The 16,404-nt window shown below is 40.9% G+C and overlaps 1 protein-coding gene across 2 annotated transcripts; it reads left to right on the top strand.

Moving 5' to 3' along the window:
• The first annotated feature begins 6,148 nt into the window (after positions 1–6,148).
• On the top strand, positions 6,149–15,823 carry LOC118808416 (potassium voltage-gated channel subfamily A member 3). 2 transcript variants are annotated; one of them, XM_036571077.1, is made up of 3 exons: positions 6,149–8,836; positions 10,486–10,588; positions 15,271–15,823. In XM_036571077.1, the coding sequence occupies exon 1, from the start codon at positions 6,343–6,345 to the stop codon at positions 7,924–7,926; it is 1,584 nt and encodes a 527-aa protein (XP_036426970.1). In that variant the 5' UTR covers positions 6,149–6,342; the 3' UTR covers positions 7,927–8,836; positions 10,486–10,588; positions 15,271–15,823. The 2 variants fall into 2 exon arrangements, with proteins under 2 accessions (XP_036426970.1, XP_036426969.1); XM_036571076.1 differs by having other exon boundaries at positions 6,341–8,836; positions 10,490–10,588.
• The last annotated feature ends 581 nt before the right edge of the window (positions 15,824–16,404 follow it).

Here is a 16,404-nt window from a genome sequence, read left to right as displayed (position 1 = left end):
TTGCTTGTTTTTCCTATGTAAGACTGATAATACAAATAAATGAAAAGTCCTTCCAGTTTGGCTGTGTGACAGTTCTTTGACTGTGTGTCTGACCAGTAACGAGTAAAAGCCCCACTTACATTAAAACCTTATTAAAAATGCATCACTATGCAATATTGAGCGGTTGGGGGGAGGGGGGGGCACAGTTAGAAATGCTCATTAATATTCAATTACTTGGTGCTCTTTCTGTGTTGGGAGATAAATCACTTGTGGGGTTTTCTAGTGATTACTGCTGCCTAAATAACCTGTTTAATGTGTTGCTACACCCAGTGCTTACATGGTCCCTTGCACTGATAGTGAGCTGGACATCGAACATCATCAGCACCGGAACTTAGAACATTTGTAAACTGAAAACCGTCAAGAGATCATGACAAAGTGGCCATCATACTTAAGTGTGAATTATACATAGATTTGCTGTCAATATAACTGAGTGATTCATTCTCAGTTGTTAACTTTCTAAACGATGTTGTACATCATGGCCAGATGGTCAGCTTCGGCATTGTCAATAAAATTATAGCACCATTCTAACTGTGCAGATCTTAAAGGGGAATTCCACAGTTTTCTGAGAAGTGTTCTGCATAATTTTATCTCATGAGATGTAAACAGTCTCTCAGAGAGGTTTAATGTGAAATAAATCACTCTAGTGAATCTTATTGACTCTGATTTTCTTTACAGTGGTGGTGATAGAAACCAAGGGTCATGATGTCACACTTTATTTACTATCTAAAATGACCACTGAACTTGCACTTTCACAGGTTTTTATGTATAATGTTGATGAAGGTGGGGTGGGGTTTTTTTGCCTTGCAACATACTCCACTATCAATGGATTTATAAATGGACAACTTAGGCTTAAACCTTATCTCAGAACTATTGTAAAACAGTCCCAAACAGCAGGCTTTAAATACATAACCTTCTCAGGTAACCACTGTCTATAGGAAGGTTTTAGAGACATTAAATCCTTCAAGTGCCTGCCTTCCATCACCACCACTGGGAACAATGCTAGCCTGAGTCTCTCTAGAACTGAGCAGTTCAAACCAAACCACTTTAAATTGCTTTGTTTACATCTTACCAAATTAATTATGCAGAAACTTTGGAAAGTCTTGGAATTTCTCATAGTGCAGAAGGTCTGAAGATCAGGGAGGGAGAAAATAATGTTTAGAAAACAAGCAGATTGCAGCTAAAAAGAGGCAGCCACAGGTGTTGTGATGATGTAGTCATAGGCACTGTATCTTAATGTCTTCACACTCATATTCACAATATACACAAGCATGACTGCTTGCAAAGAGCTCTTCTGAGCACAACAAGTGCAAATTATCTTTAAAGTTGTGTACCACTTTTTTCCAAAATTAAAGTACAGTTTTGTTCCTCCTATGAAGTTATCATATTGAAGTTGCATTTTATTTAATATCCCAAATAGAGCAACCATCATTTAATAAGTATAATACAACATATTAAGACAGAGGCTAACATTATTTGATTCCACCTGTTATTATTATTTGCTCAGCTGCTTGACATCTTAAATTCCCAGGCTTATTACATCCTAAGGTGTATTGTTTAGTAACTACAAGGAAAGCACTGCAAACTGAGTGATTATTTGCATATATTTGCTGTATTTAACACGTTAAAAAAAAATAAAAGTTAAAATACTTTTTTTTTCAAGTTTTTTTTCTAGGTCATTTGGATCATTGCTATTGGTTTATTTATTATGAATTTTTTTAAAACAATGTAAAGGGCAGCTGGCATTTTAAAATTCATTTTTTTGTTTTATTCAGAATGCAATGTATGTGTACATTCTTTTATATATGCATACAGGTATATAAATATGGCAGTCCAAATTGCCATTGCCACCATAACAGAGCTGCATTCTATGGAGCTTTATATGTATTCTCAGTGCATCCTCATTGCTCAGACTCAAAATCCATTTGTCATGCAAATCCTCTGCAAATATCCTTCTAAATCCACCTGGAATTTATCTATACTTTCATTCAAAGAAAAAAATCCTTTAGGCAAATTGAAAAGAAACTAGAAATTGTTTTAAATTCATATCACATGTTTCCTTTTTCTCAATGTGATCTAATACTTACTCTTAGAAATGTGAAGTGCTAAAAAGATAAACATGAGAACATAGAAAAGAATAAAAACAATGATGAAGGTGCTTGAGGGAAAGACTAAAATTAATCTCCTGTTGTGTTCCTTGAGGAGGAATATTGTTTATGACTAGAGAGAGAGGAAGACAGAGAGTGGGAGAGGGAGGGAGGGAGAGAGAGAGAGAGAGAGAGAGAGAGAGAGAGAGAGAGAGAGAGAGAGAGTGAGTATCTGATTTTGTGTGTATTGGAGGAACAGCGTGGGAGAAAGTTGCTACCTTAACGGCCCTGAAATTTCAAAAGATGATGGAAAAAACAGTCTGGCTGTTGATTGGGCAGTTCCATGATGAGTGCAGCTGAGACATTCACTATTCATGACATAAATATCTTCAGAACTGAAGAACAGCAACGTATTATATGGAGAACTTTATACTGTCCTTGGCAAAGTTTTTGTCCAAATTGTGTAACATGCTCAAATTCAGCTATTTTTTCAATTTTCAACAGTTTATGAAATAAACTCTTTCTGAAAAAGGAAATGCGCCATAGAAATAGAGGTAACTGGAAAGAAGTCCAGCTTGTAAAACCATTTTGGATAGATGTGTGCTGAAGACATTGGGCCTCATTCACCAATATCTTCAGATGTTTTTTTTAACATCCTAAAAAAAGTCTACACCAGATTCATAATGTGTTCTTAACCTTCAAAATTGTTTGCACCTTTGTGTTCTTCAGGGGGCATAAACTCTGTTTGACCTACAAACAAGAAAACACTGGCAAATGTCAGAATCTTTGTGAAAACTGTGAAAGCGAGTTTTAAGAATACCCTTAAGAACAGTTGGTGAATGAGGCCCATTGTTCATGTTATAGTTTGTGATGTTCCTGAATGCACTTCAAGATACTGGTTCCTTAATGGATCCTGTTTTGGATACATTGTTCTAGGAAAAAAAGATTTAATTGTTAAAGAAATTTTACATTATTTACATTATATACATACATTTCATATTATTTTTTGTTGTGTCATATTCCATAGCACAGCATTGCATCCCTCAGTCTCATCGATTTGATAGAATTTATGAATTTGTATCTATTTTGTGTTTTTGATCATCAGCGTTTTCTCACTACAATACAATCATACCTTTGGAAATCCACTGATGTACCTCTGATGTAGAGGCTCATAAATACATGTGTGATATTCAGCTTTCTAACAGTAATATTAGCTATCTGGATTCCTTCTGCATTAACCAGCTCGCAAAAAAAAGTCTAGAAATCCCATGAAAATGTCATCATCAGTGACATAGAGAAGAAGAGCAGGCTGATGAGGAAACAGATGCATCTTCATGGTTTCAGGTGAGGTACCTAATAGGTAGTAGGGCTGTTGTGTCCCTAGCAATGTTTAGACAAACCTATGCCCTTGTTGTGATTGTTAAATTTTTCATTTTGGCCAGAGTGCTTCTTTAAAGACCATCAATTGAAAGGTTCTTCAACGAGCCCACAATTTCTTCTGCAACATTGCTTCATTCACCCTTTCTACATGGAGAAGAGTGTGGAGAAATCATTTGAAAATTGCATTTAAGCTTCAAATTAAATTATAATTAAAATCCATTTAGACTCCAAAATAAGTGCAAAGCTATTGCAGAACTCATTCTTTTAAGAAAGTCCCTAAATCCCATTACTGACATACAGTGACATGAAAATTTATTTGGACATTTGTGCAATACTTGTATTGGGTTCATTAATTTAGGAAACAAAATGTCAAATCAAGAGATGCTTATATTAAACAGACCATTCCAAGACTGTAACCTGGTATTCTTTCAAAGTTTCTTTGTAGTCTTCTGCCGATTTGTGTTCCAAATGGCTTTGTACAGTTCATGGAACCCATCAATGAATGCATGCTCACCAACCATGTTTATTAGAAAAACAGCCTCAGACTTTGATGTTCTCAATTTTCTAGTACTCTTACTGCAGTCTGGTTGGAATTCTTCTCCAGGCTTTCTCCATACAAAGAATCTACCATCAGTTTGCTGTTTTGCTAAAACATGTTTTTTTTTTTCTTGGGAAACAATTAACATATTTATCATTTTTATGATTCATACTTACAAAAATCCTTATTTATTAAGTAATATAAAGAACTTCTGATAGTTAAATAGTAAAAGTGTCCAAATACTTTTTGGGGCCACTGTATGTTAATGCACAGCATATAAATCGAACACAGCAGGTACAGCTCCAAAAAGAAACTTTCTTCCATAAAGAAAAATAGACAAATATGGAAAGGAATGTGAAATTTTATTTACATGCAGTTCAGATGAATTTTCAGTGTTTTGTATTTCATATAGGGATCAGGATCACTTTTATTAGTGCTGTGTAGGTGGAGTTTGCCTTGGCATTTATGATACTGCTCATCAAAAACACAGTACAACACCCAACATAAACTGTGGATGGCTTTTCATAAAATTTACAATCTACAGAAATACAATATACAATGAAGTACAGTAGTACAGTAAAGAATATTATTTAGAAAGGAACCTTTACACCATATACATCCTCTCACACCTCTGTGCAATTCTGTTTTTTCCTTTTCACACATTTAGACTCAATTTTAGTAATATTATTTTAATCTCAATCAACCAGACAAAGTGAAAACAAAGTGTAAAATAATCTTTGGGGTGGCAACCTGTCTTACTTAAAGATTCACTGTACATGAGCATATATAAGGCACGTTTTCCTAAAATGTGAAAATGCTTTCAGGCGTCCATGAAGGTTCTGAACATTTAGATATTTTCAAACACTGTTTAAGCTACAGATAATAATACAAATAAATATACACATGTAAATTGCATGTAAATCATGACTGGTTTTATGAATATGACATATTGTTAATGCATTGAATGTTTATGTTTCTCATTTACATCCTTATTCCTCTGAACCATAAAACCAAAGCTACACTCTCTGTCCACCTCTCTCTAATTGACTGCATACTAATGCACCTCCCAAAGGACAGAGCGTTCACATTTGTGCCCATTCTGTGTCAGTATTCCTCCATCAGAGGTGCGGCTGTAGGTTAACGATGTTAAATAGACCATTTTATTTTTCTTCACAGATGTTTTATCGAGGAATTTCACTGTCAATCAATACAAATACGAGGCTGCTTTTCCTCGCGCTCCAAATCACGACTTACATGCAGTCACGATACAGCCAACTGGGTTGATACAGCAGACCAAACCCAACGTACCTGGGGCTTTTCCCGTTTCAGAACCATGGAGAGCGCCATCCTGCTCCGTTCTCCCTTCAGACACGGAGAAAATCTCATTAATCTCAGTTTAATCACTCACTTACGAACTCCACACGGTTCTCTGTACTCAAACATGCCATTTAATCTGGAGAAAAATAAGAAGTAATGATGTGTTTGGCTGAAAGACGATCCCCTGCGCCCCCTTTGTCTTTCTCCACTTTGCTCGGCTGCCTGATGCCTGTTGAACGCTTCAGTTCCAGGCGAAATCAGCTGCACCGTTTTCAACACGTGCCAATCTCTCTCTCTCTCTCTCTCTCTCTCTCTCTCTCTCTCTCTCTCTCTCTCTCTCTCTCTCGTAAACCGATCTCATTTCATTGTCATTGAGAGAATTCGTAGTGGATAGGGCGACCGCGTTGTTGGATTGGTTGTCATTTCTGATGGTAAGGCTGACTGTTCTCCCGCGCGCGTCTCACAGACAGGGCGCTGGTGGCCTTTTATTGGTCCTTTATTTACTCTCTCTATGAAACGGGCTTTGGCTCGACAGGCGCGCGCGCCGCGGACGGTAAACAAAAGGTGATCCTGAACACCGTCGCCTGAACGTCACGTCACGTTTCGTCTCCGATTGGGCGAGAGCAGCTCGGCGGCGTGGCGGGAAACGGTCGCGCGCGCGCCGTGGGCGGGAAAGAGCACCGAGCGCCCATAAAGCCCCGCGTGCGCCCCGCACCGTCTACTGAGAGAGAGAGAGAAAGGAGGAGGAGGACGCGATTTAAAAAAAAATAAGAGGGGGGAAAGGGAGGGGGGGAGAGACGCGACAAGAGCCTCTCGGTTTTTCACTCCGCAGCGAGGCGGGAGAGGCAGGCGCGCGCGCCTCTCTCTCTCCCTCTCTCTTTCTCTCTCTCTCTCTCTCTCTCCCTCTCGCCTACTGTCTCCGGTGGACCCCCAGTCCTCCGGGCCGGGCCGGGCTGGGCCGGGCCGGGCCATCATCTCGCGCGCATGGACGACCACTTCAACCTGATCGACTCGCCGTCGGCGCGGCGGCGGGGAAGCGACGGAGACAGCCGCGGCTCAGATGTGGACGGGGGCGGCCCGGCCGCGGCTACGGTGACGGTGGCGGTGGGTGAGCTGTTGGAGGAAACGGGCGCGCTGCCGGCGCACGTGTCGCTCGAGCGCTACGAGCCCGAACCGGGCTGCCGCGAGCGCGTGGTCATCAACATCTCGGGCCTGCGCTTCGAGACGCAGCTCAAGACGTTCAGCCAGTTCCCAGACACGCTGCTTGGCGACCCGCGCAAAAGGATGCGCTACTTCGACCCGTTGCGCAACGAGTACTTCTTCGACCGCAACCGACCGAGCTTTGACGCCATCCTCTACTACTACCAGTCGGGCGGGCGCATCCGCAGGCCCGTGAACGTGCCCATAGACGTCTTCTCCGAGGAAATTCGCTTCTACCAGCTGGGCGAGGAGGCTATGGAAAAGTTCCGCGAGGACGAGGGCTTCATCAAAGAGGAGGAGCGCCCGCTGCCCAGCCGTGAGTTCCAGCGACAGGTGTGGCTCCTCTTCGAGTACCCGGAGAGCTCGGGCCCAGCGCGCGGCATCGCTATCGTCTCCGTGCTGGTCATCCTCATCTCCATCGTCATCTTCTGCCTGGAGACGCTGCCCGAGTTCCGCGACGACCGCGAGGCAGCGGCGGCCGCTGCTGCGGCGGCGGCAGCGGTGCCACTGGGCAACGGCACGGCGCCGTATGGCCCGGGTTCCTTCACCGACCCCTTCTTCGTGATCGAGACGCTGTGCATCGTGTGGTTCTCCTTCGAGCTGCTCGTGCGCTTCTTCGCGTGCCCAAGCAAGGCCACGTTCTCCAAGAACATCATGAACATCATAGACATCGTGGCCATCATCCCGTACTTCATCACGCTGGGCACGGAGCTCGCCGAGCGCCAGGGCAACGGACAGCAGGCCATGTCGTTGGCCATCCTGCGCGTCATCCGCCTCGTGCGCGTCTTCCGCATCTTCAAGCTCTCGCGCCATTCCAAGGGCTTGCAGATCCTCGGCCAGACGCTCAAGGCCAGCATGCGCGAGCTGGGCCTCCTCATCTTCTTTCTTTTCATCGGGGTCATCCTCTTCTCCAGTGCCGTGTACTTCGCTGAGGCGGACGACCCGGCCTCGAGCTTTGGCAGCATCCCGGACGCCTTCTGGTGGGCCGTGGTCACCATGACTACGGTGGGCTACGGGGACATGCACCCGGTCACCATCGGTGGCAAGATCGTGGGCTCTCTGTGCGCCATCGCCGGCGTGCTCACCATCGCTCTGCCCGTGCCCGTCATCGTGTCCAACTTCAACTACTTCTACCACCGCGAGACGGACGGCGAGGAGCACGCGCAGTGCCTGCACGCGGGCAGCCGCGAGCGCGTGGACTCGGCGCAGGGCGAGCTGCTGGAGCGCGCGCGCAGCGCCTCGTCGCTCGGCAAGCCGGAGTACGTGGCCATCGAGGAAGCGCTGCACGGCGCCTTCAGACAGCCCAGCTACCCCAACCAGAACAGCCAGAACTGCGTGAGCGTCAAGAAGATTTTCACCGACGTGTAGCTGAGGCACAAAAGCGCAGCGCGCGCGAGCGTGCGTGTGTGCCACTGAGTGAGCTTTATCTTCACGCACAGAGGATGCGCGCAAAACCCCCGAAAACAGACCCAGGACGGCAGACTAAAGCTGCTGGTGCGCAGCCCGTTCAGCCTTTGGGATTGTTTTACCCCGAAGCGCTTTAACAGGGCAGGCGCGGGGACTGTGGAATAAAACGCGGACTAACCATGTCGTGATCGTCGCTGTGCGTTTTTGCTCTCAATGTTTATCTGTGCTCGTCATAACGCGTTCAGTGTTCGCGGTGTGTCCCGTTTCGTGGCGAAGCTGAATGGCCCGCTGGAAGGTCTGTTCACGCGGGACACGAACTGCTCTCGGAGGTCGTGTGTTAGAATGTCACCATGTATTTTGTTCAGTATATCCAAGTGCAGATTCTATTTTAACACAATGAAAGTCTGTGGAAAAAAACATTAAAATGTTAACAATAGTCTGATATATATCTCTATATATACATACATATAGTTTACTGTATGTCTTTATTAAGCATATTGCCTTTACATATACCAAATGAAATTGTGATATAACCGAAAGAAAGAATAGATTGTTTTCGCTTAGAAATAATCTTTAATTTTGTAGGGGGGTCTTCTTCCCCTCGTAGAGAGAGAGAGAGAGAGAGCGAGAGAGAGAGAGAGAGAGCGAAAGAGAGAGAGAGAGAGAGAGAGAGAGAGAGAGAGAGAGAGAGAGAGAGAGAGAGATGCTGAGGGAGGCGGCGTAAAAAAAGAAAGAAAAACAGACACGCTGGACTCATCTCGTCTCTGGCATGGGAAACAGAAACAAGATCAGCGAGCGAGGATGCGCCTCCCAGTCGAAGCCCCTGAGTCCGCCTCGTGATGCAGTCTCCATAGCGACTACAGTTTCCTGGGTAACCCCAGTTAACGTTGCCATGGCATCCTTCGCCGTTGCTACAGCAACGCTCCAGATGGTTCACAAAGCTTGACTGGCAAAACAGAGCGAGAGACAGAGCTGGTTATTGTGCAAATGATTTAATCTGATGAATTGCATTCTTTTTACTAATTTTTCTAAATAAAAGTCATAAAGCATAAGGCAATACTGAAGCAGAAAAATTGGCCTACATACATACAGTACAATCTGTTTTGTACTACTATTGGCATGCTTATGTGATTCATTTGAAGAATATTTTACACGTTGGTACACTGACCATTCGTCCAGTCTGTTTAAGTTAAAATGTCAACATCTTGGACAACATAAATACCCCATTTATAGAAAAATACAAGCTTACAAATTAGGTCTTACTACCAAATTCTGCTGTTATTGTGCCACATCAGACTTAGGAGACTGATGCCAGGTCCAGTAATGCTGCTGTATCTTGCAAAGGTCTATTTCCTGTAGCTGTCAGTTTGAAGAAGATAGGCACTGCATGACTGTGCAAGCTGATTACACTGTCTCGCACGCTGCCTCCCCCACTGACCAGTGTTAAAGGGCACTCAGTGGACCGCCACACTGCCCAGCAGCGTCCAAACTGTCATTCAGAGCATTGTGAACCATTCATGGAAGTGTGTATGTGTATAAATGTGATTATGTGTTTGCATGGCTGTGCATTTATGTAATCATATGCATAAAAAAACAACATTTTATTTTAGACATTTCATTTTAGTTCTTGAATCACTTTCACTAATTTTAGAAGACAGATTGTCACTTTTATTAGACGTGTCACATGAGTAGCCTGCAGCATGCAATCTGTTTAGTTTGCATTGGATTGAAGTAAGGGAGTGAAGTGAAAGCATTGTCTTATTTCTTTATTCCATTTAATTTGAGTTTTGTTTATTCTGTCTGAATGTAGTACCCAAAATATGCTCAGTGCTGCCATCCAGTGATGTGCTTAGGGCCATGCAAGGGAAAAAGAATATGTTCTATTGACAAAAAGCTTTAAAACACTGAATGAGTTGTTACTGAAATCAGCTCTATGCATGCCAGAAATTGGCATAAAAAGGTTTGTTGTTCTATATTCAATTTTGTATTTGATACATCCTCAAATGTCTTAGTAAATGTAATTGTTAATCTCAGAAATCATATAAAACCTCAGACCTTAGAGTTTTATAGTAGCATATTTATGAATAGCTATGCATTATTTTATTGCATTGCAGTCCTGTAACAAAATAACTGCATACTTCACAGTAATGATTACCACGTTTGCCTTTTGAATGTTCTGATTCCCTTTTTTGAGTGAGATACAGTGGTCCTGGATGAGCAGGAGAGCATTAGCATGCATTTGGCTCCTGCACTGACAGTCGCAGGCCCCAGCTGCTGCATGACGTTTCATGGCAGAGAGCTAAGATGTGTGAGGTGTGAAGTGAGCTGTCTGACGTCTCTGGAAATTCAAGCTGTCAGCTGATAATGTGTGATATAAGCTGCTGCTTCCATGCTGCCTTCAAGGCCCTTGGACTCATGAGCCCCTTTTCGCTCATAATCGAAGAAGGCTTTGCTTTTCTTTGCTTTGATAACAACAGTGAACACTGAATTTTTCTGTATTTGTCTTTCTTTTTACACCAGGAAGGAAGGAACTCATGGAGGTTTCTGCTGATGGGCGTCAATATCACACAATCAGCTGAGCTGTGGCCCTATTCCAAACAGTGAAAGCAACACAGTTTTAAAGGTAATGGATTTGAATTGTATTTATGTAATTAGCAATATGTCATTAAACGTTTTGTCATTTTAAATTTGTAAACAAACATATCAGAGCTGTCTTAACCCCTTAAAATCCCAGACTTATTGCATACTAAGGATAATTATTCAGTAACTACAGGGACTTCAACGCAAACTAGTTGAGTGCGTAATAAAACTTCTGGCCGGCCGGTTGGCCCTGGCCATATAAGGCTTAACAGAAAACTTCTTATTTCCAAAATGTCAATTTTATTGAAGAAGGAAAAAAAAATATAACTTTAATGTACATTAATGTAGCAAGATTTTATTAGCAAATGAAAGTTTTAATTACTGGTTTAACTTTGGGCCATTTCTGTTGGTCAGTTCATAATGAAATGCTTACACAGTGTAGTGTAAAGGGCAACTGGTGGCTTCAAGGGGTGCAAAAGTTTCAACGATTCATTTTGTTTTAAGATGTTTTGTGACAATGTTTAAAGGCAATCATGAACTGTTCTCTTAGATGGCAATTAAATCTACATAATCATTCTCATGCTAACACTAAATGTAACATCCAAACTGTTTATTTACACTGAAAAAATAGAATTTATTTAATTTAAAAGTGCAAATAATTTCAACATGGACAAACTCTTTTACACTGACACAGTTTTGTCTTTTACTTTACTTTTGGCAATGACTGAGCCGATCTGAAATATTACATTTATGTGAAAATGATATACACATTTGAACCAAGTACATTTAAAGCACTTTTTTTAGTGTATGACAATTTTCTCAGTGCTGGCTAAACCCAAATGCAAGAATAGATGTTGTTAATAGCCATAGAAATAGGTCAAACCTTCCACCTGAAGCAAATTGATGTTACTAACCCAGTATTCCACATGACCTGTTTGTGTGTGTGTCTGTGTCTGTGTGTGTGTGTGTGTAAGAGAGAGAGAGAGAGAGAGAGACCGTGTATTATCACATGATCCATCTGAGCGCTCCCCCTCCGGCTGAAGATACACCTATTATAAAGCCTCTCACACAGCATAGCTGGTTTAATGGCTAATTAGGCACTGAAATAATTCAAAGATATGACCGTACAATAAATATCTGTTTATTATATTTATTATTATTATTATGATTATTATTATTATTTTTATTTCTTCCATAGTCACTGAATTCTAGTTGCTTCTATACGCTGTTACGTTTACAGCTGAAAATAGGGATGAAACCACAGCTGATGCTTATAGGATAAGCCATAAGTCACTTTAATTTCAGATTTTGTCAACGGAAAGTACATTGTTTCACAGAAGAAATGCACTCTTAGCAGCCCCTAATGGATCTACTTGGGAATGAGTTTGTATCTCATCTGACAGATGTTACAAAAGATGCCATTTCACAAGATCTGAAAGGGCTGTGATTACTAGAAAAGAGCTGTCTTATGTACAGCACTGTGTGGAAATCAGAGATCAACCTTCATTCTTTTAATTTCTGCAGCCGTTTAGTACAGGTTATTTAATTTCAGGAGATATTGCTGAGAGGATCATATATAAGATAATCCATGTGCATAAGGAAGAGAAAAACAAGTGAAAAAACAGGGGTTTCCAAAACTTAAAAATATGCATAAAAATATGCATAGAAAACAGAGCACCTAAAAACTGAGCAAAAGCTGATAGACTACCAAAACTGTCCCCATCAGATAAACTGCACTTAAAGCTTTCATCTCTGAAAGAGATGAGAAAAGCAAGCTCTTGCTTCAGATCAGAAAAAATCCATAGGTATTTCTGTCCATATTTCCACTGGGAGAAGACAACTCTATCTGAAAGGATGTGTAGGATCTGTAGCTGTCAAAAAGATGTTACTGGGAAAAGGAGACAGACAAGAAAGAAGCTGCTGGTGTTCTCAGAATGATGGACTGACCACCCCAACATCACTGAATGTGTTTGGGATAACTTGGATCTTGACCAGCAGAAAATACAACCAACCTCTAAGACTGAACTTTGGAGATGTGGAAAATGTCCATGCAGATTTATGTATTTATTTATTTTTAAACTAAAAGCAACTCTCTCTAAAAGAATGGAAGCTGTAATAAAGCCAAACAGTGGATACACTAAGTATGGAAAAAAATGATAATATGTCATTTTCTCTCTGTGTTTTCTGCTTTTTTCCTCATGCTGAAATATGAATAACTTGCACCTAATGGCTGTTTTGACTGGAATTGAGATAAATAATGGGTGGTCTCTGACTTTTGCACAGTTCTGTGTAAGTCTTTTGTGTAATTTGTAATGCACCAGCTAGTGTGAGAGAGGTAGAAATAGTAAAGTGGGCCAGCTTTGTTCCTGTCAGCATAGAAACTATGTGTGAATTCGAGGCATACAAGCTCATATTTTAACAGCTAATTATTGGGGCAATAAAGTTTTTGTTTGTGTTTAACCCTGGAGCTGAAGGGAACTGGAGTGCATCACACTGTTTTAGCTTTAATAATTTTCCTTTGATCTGGAAACGTTCTTGCAGTGCTGGGTTACCACAGATATCCTGGTATTCAAGGACATGCATGTGTGTGTTTATCTTTCCTAGTGTACTTGTGTGTTAAGTTAGTTTGTATGCATGTGTGGGGGCGTTTATGTGTGTATCTGTTCATGTATGTGTGTGTGTGTGTGTGTGTGTGTGTGTGTGTGTGTGTGTGTGCTCACATCTGTTTGTGCCCTCGTGTGTGTTCCACCACTAGGGGCCTCAGAGTGTTGATAGACTCCAGTAGTCATTTCACACTCACTCTGGGTGTTATGGCACTGGAGGTGCTGTATCTGCTTTAGTTCATTAATTAAACAGAGACTGTATGACGAGAGAGAGGGAGAGAGAGAGAAGGCGAGAGATATTTTGGAGAAAGAGGCATGGAAGAGAACTGCCATGAGGTTGTGTCCCAAACTGCTGATCTGGCAGTCATACGACTGAGTGGAACTTTTATACAGAACTTGAAAGTAGTTAAAGGGCCCATATCCTGCTTTTTTGTATTTTAGTTTTTTTCTCTGAAGTTCACTTATGTTGCTTTTGTAGGTTTATGCACCAAAAACTGTTGTGATTCATTTTTACATGATACATTACATTTTTTTTTTAATTTTTCAACCTTATCCCTTGTAATTAAGACTTTAAGACTGATATATGTAAATGAGGTCTGTTATGATTGACTACCCTTTATTGTGCCTCATTCAGAAAGCAGTCCAGGCTGAAATACTCTTTATAACATCAGTATAAATTGCTGTAGGCTGAATAGGCATATACATGTAAATGCGTAAATGTGTAATATCATAAAAACAATGAATTCAGAACTGGGTGGTGAATGGTATTGAATGAATCTGTAACAGTGTTTACATAAAACGTTTATTTTATAAGGAAATTAGGAAAATTAGGTTTTCCATGATAGGGATCCTTTAAACACTCTTTAAACATCACCTCCAAACCACTCCAAAGTACTGGATATTTACTCTGATTAACATTTGCTAGTTTAACTAAATTACACAGGTTTAAGACATTAACAGTAAGTGTGGGGTATGATAACCAAAGTGCTGTGTAATTATTTTGTGTAAGATTTTAGCAAGACAATCTAAGAATCATTGCTCTCTTTTAAAGCCAAGATTCAGGTTCCTTCCTAGGCAACCGACAGATATGTACTATATAAGACTCTCTGTGTTTTGCTTGCTTATAATCTTTTTTATTCCATATAACTACCTGGTGCTTTTTGCCCAACATAATAAACTGGGTATGAATGTGATACTGTGTAATTAAGTTAGACTGCCACGGAACTTACCATCATATTACCCATAGCAATTACCCTGGTACTTTGGAGTTTGGGTGCTTATAGATGAATCTGCTTAATACCCACAACTTAAGTGTTGGCAAATTACATAATTGCATATTTAATTACACAGTTAATTGTGTATGTGAATCGTGAATATGATGATGACTGAAAGATTAGAATTTCAATGAGCTAAGAAAGAAATAATGAATATAAAATGACACCAGTCTTTTTGTTTTAGCAGCAAAAACTGCAAAGAGTTAAAAATATAATCAAATATATTTCTTAATATGCAATGTAATAGTAATCAAATAGGATGGAATAACATGTGACCAAGGTCCCTGAGACCTTAATGTCATTATTGCTGTCATATAATAATGATTACTACCGTAATCTCCTCTGTGCATGTTGTAGCCAATCTTTGCTACCTGGCTTTTCTTGCTCCAGAACAGTCATGCACTGGCTTTTCAAGTAGTACCTTTATGGAGTTGGGAAAAGCCAAGAAGCTGAGAACATAGAAAAGAAACGCCAGCTTAGAAATCTATTCAAACAGAACTACAATCTGTGAAACAAAATGAATGTTTTGCTAATTAAATGACATCTAAATGTTTGTGTTCCATAGCTTTGTTTGTTTTTTCTTATTTCACCTGTTCTGTTTTAACTGCAGTCAGGCTAGCACATATGTCCTGTGACATTACTGCTACTATCGATCATGCAGCAGGGGTGAAAAGCTCAACACACTCAGAGGAGAATGCTAAGCTCTTGATTCTGCCATTTGGTTATATGCTTCACTGACCAATATGCAAACTTTCCCTGGCAGCGAAAATGCCATGCTGCCAACTGTGTCCCTAACAAAGTTCCAGATGTCACAATTCAACTACTCGAAATGTGTTTTGTTTCTGCAGATCTTTCAGATAGATCCACGCCGTGCCTAGGACTGTTCATCAACCATTCCACTGAAGAGGAGGCTTTCAAAGCACAGGAACAAGCTCATATGAGGACAGAGAGATGAAGTCCACATCGCTCTGTATTGTCCTCTCTGCCAGATCAACATTCTAGAAGTGGCCTTTTTCTTGGGATATACTGCCAGGCCGAATCTAGATTACCAGTCAGAAGATATCTGTGTACTATTCAAGATAGCAGCTGTGAACCTTTGAAATAGTTGGACAGAAGCTGACCATCTTTGCCGTAACTGTCCACTGCTGTAGGACATATATACTGAGGATTTTGATGTCTCCTTCATGTATTCAGAGTTTGTGATGTTATCAAACCAGATGTCTGCGTATGAATTTGTCATCATTATTAAGACACTGCCTACTTATTGACTATATAATTCACTGCCTATTTATTGACTATATTAGACATTCCAATCACTGAATAATTGAAAATATTAAACTTTATGATGCGCTGCACTAATAAAAGAAATGGGTTGTCTGAGCAACGCAAAGAGAAAAAACATCCTGTTTTGTGGTCTCTCTCTTTCTCTCTTTCTCTCCTCTACTTTGACTGTGAGAAAATCAGCCATTACGGTATTGAGCACATTAAGATTGGATCTATACCTCTGGAGCTGCCAAAGCAGGCTTCTCAGCATCAAGGTAGGTATCACTCTATAAAAAGATCCCCTGAGTTTTCACTAAGGTCATTAGGAACCTCATTAATCAGTGTTTTATTTACCTTTTAACGAAAGTCCTTACAGGAAGGTCTGTCCACTCAGCGGCAAACTTAGCAGCACCCCCAGGCAGTTATTTCCAGTCATACAAGGCCTGTGCTCGCTTGTAAAAGATGTCTTAAGTGTATTTTGGCCTAAAGTTTTCCATTTCATCTTAAGGGAGCAGCATAAAATCTTTTTTAAACTCATAATATATTCATAATTCATTTGTACATTTCCATTTTCCAACCTTTTTTATCTCTTAGTCTGATATATGTAAATGGTCTCTGTTATGATTGGCTGCCCTATATTATGCCATATTCCAAAAACAGTCCAGGCTGAAACATTCCTTATAACGTCAGTGTGAATGGGCAGAGCTAAACTGCTGTGG

Source organism: Colossoma macropomum, unplaced genomic scaffold (assembly GCF_904425465.1).
Source record: "Colossoma macropomum unplaced genomic scaffold, Colossoma_macropomum, whole genome shotgun sequence".
Classification (NCBI taxonomy): domain Eukaryota; kingdom Metazoa; phylum Chordata; class Actinopteri; order Characiformes; family Serrasalmidae; genus Colossoma; species Colossoma macropomum.
Note: the sequence above shows the minus strand (reverse complement) of the source record. Positions and strands in the feature narration are given on the sequence as shown.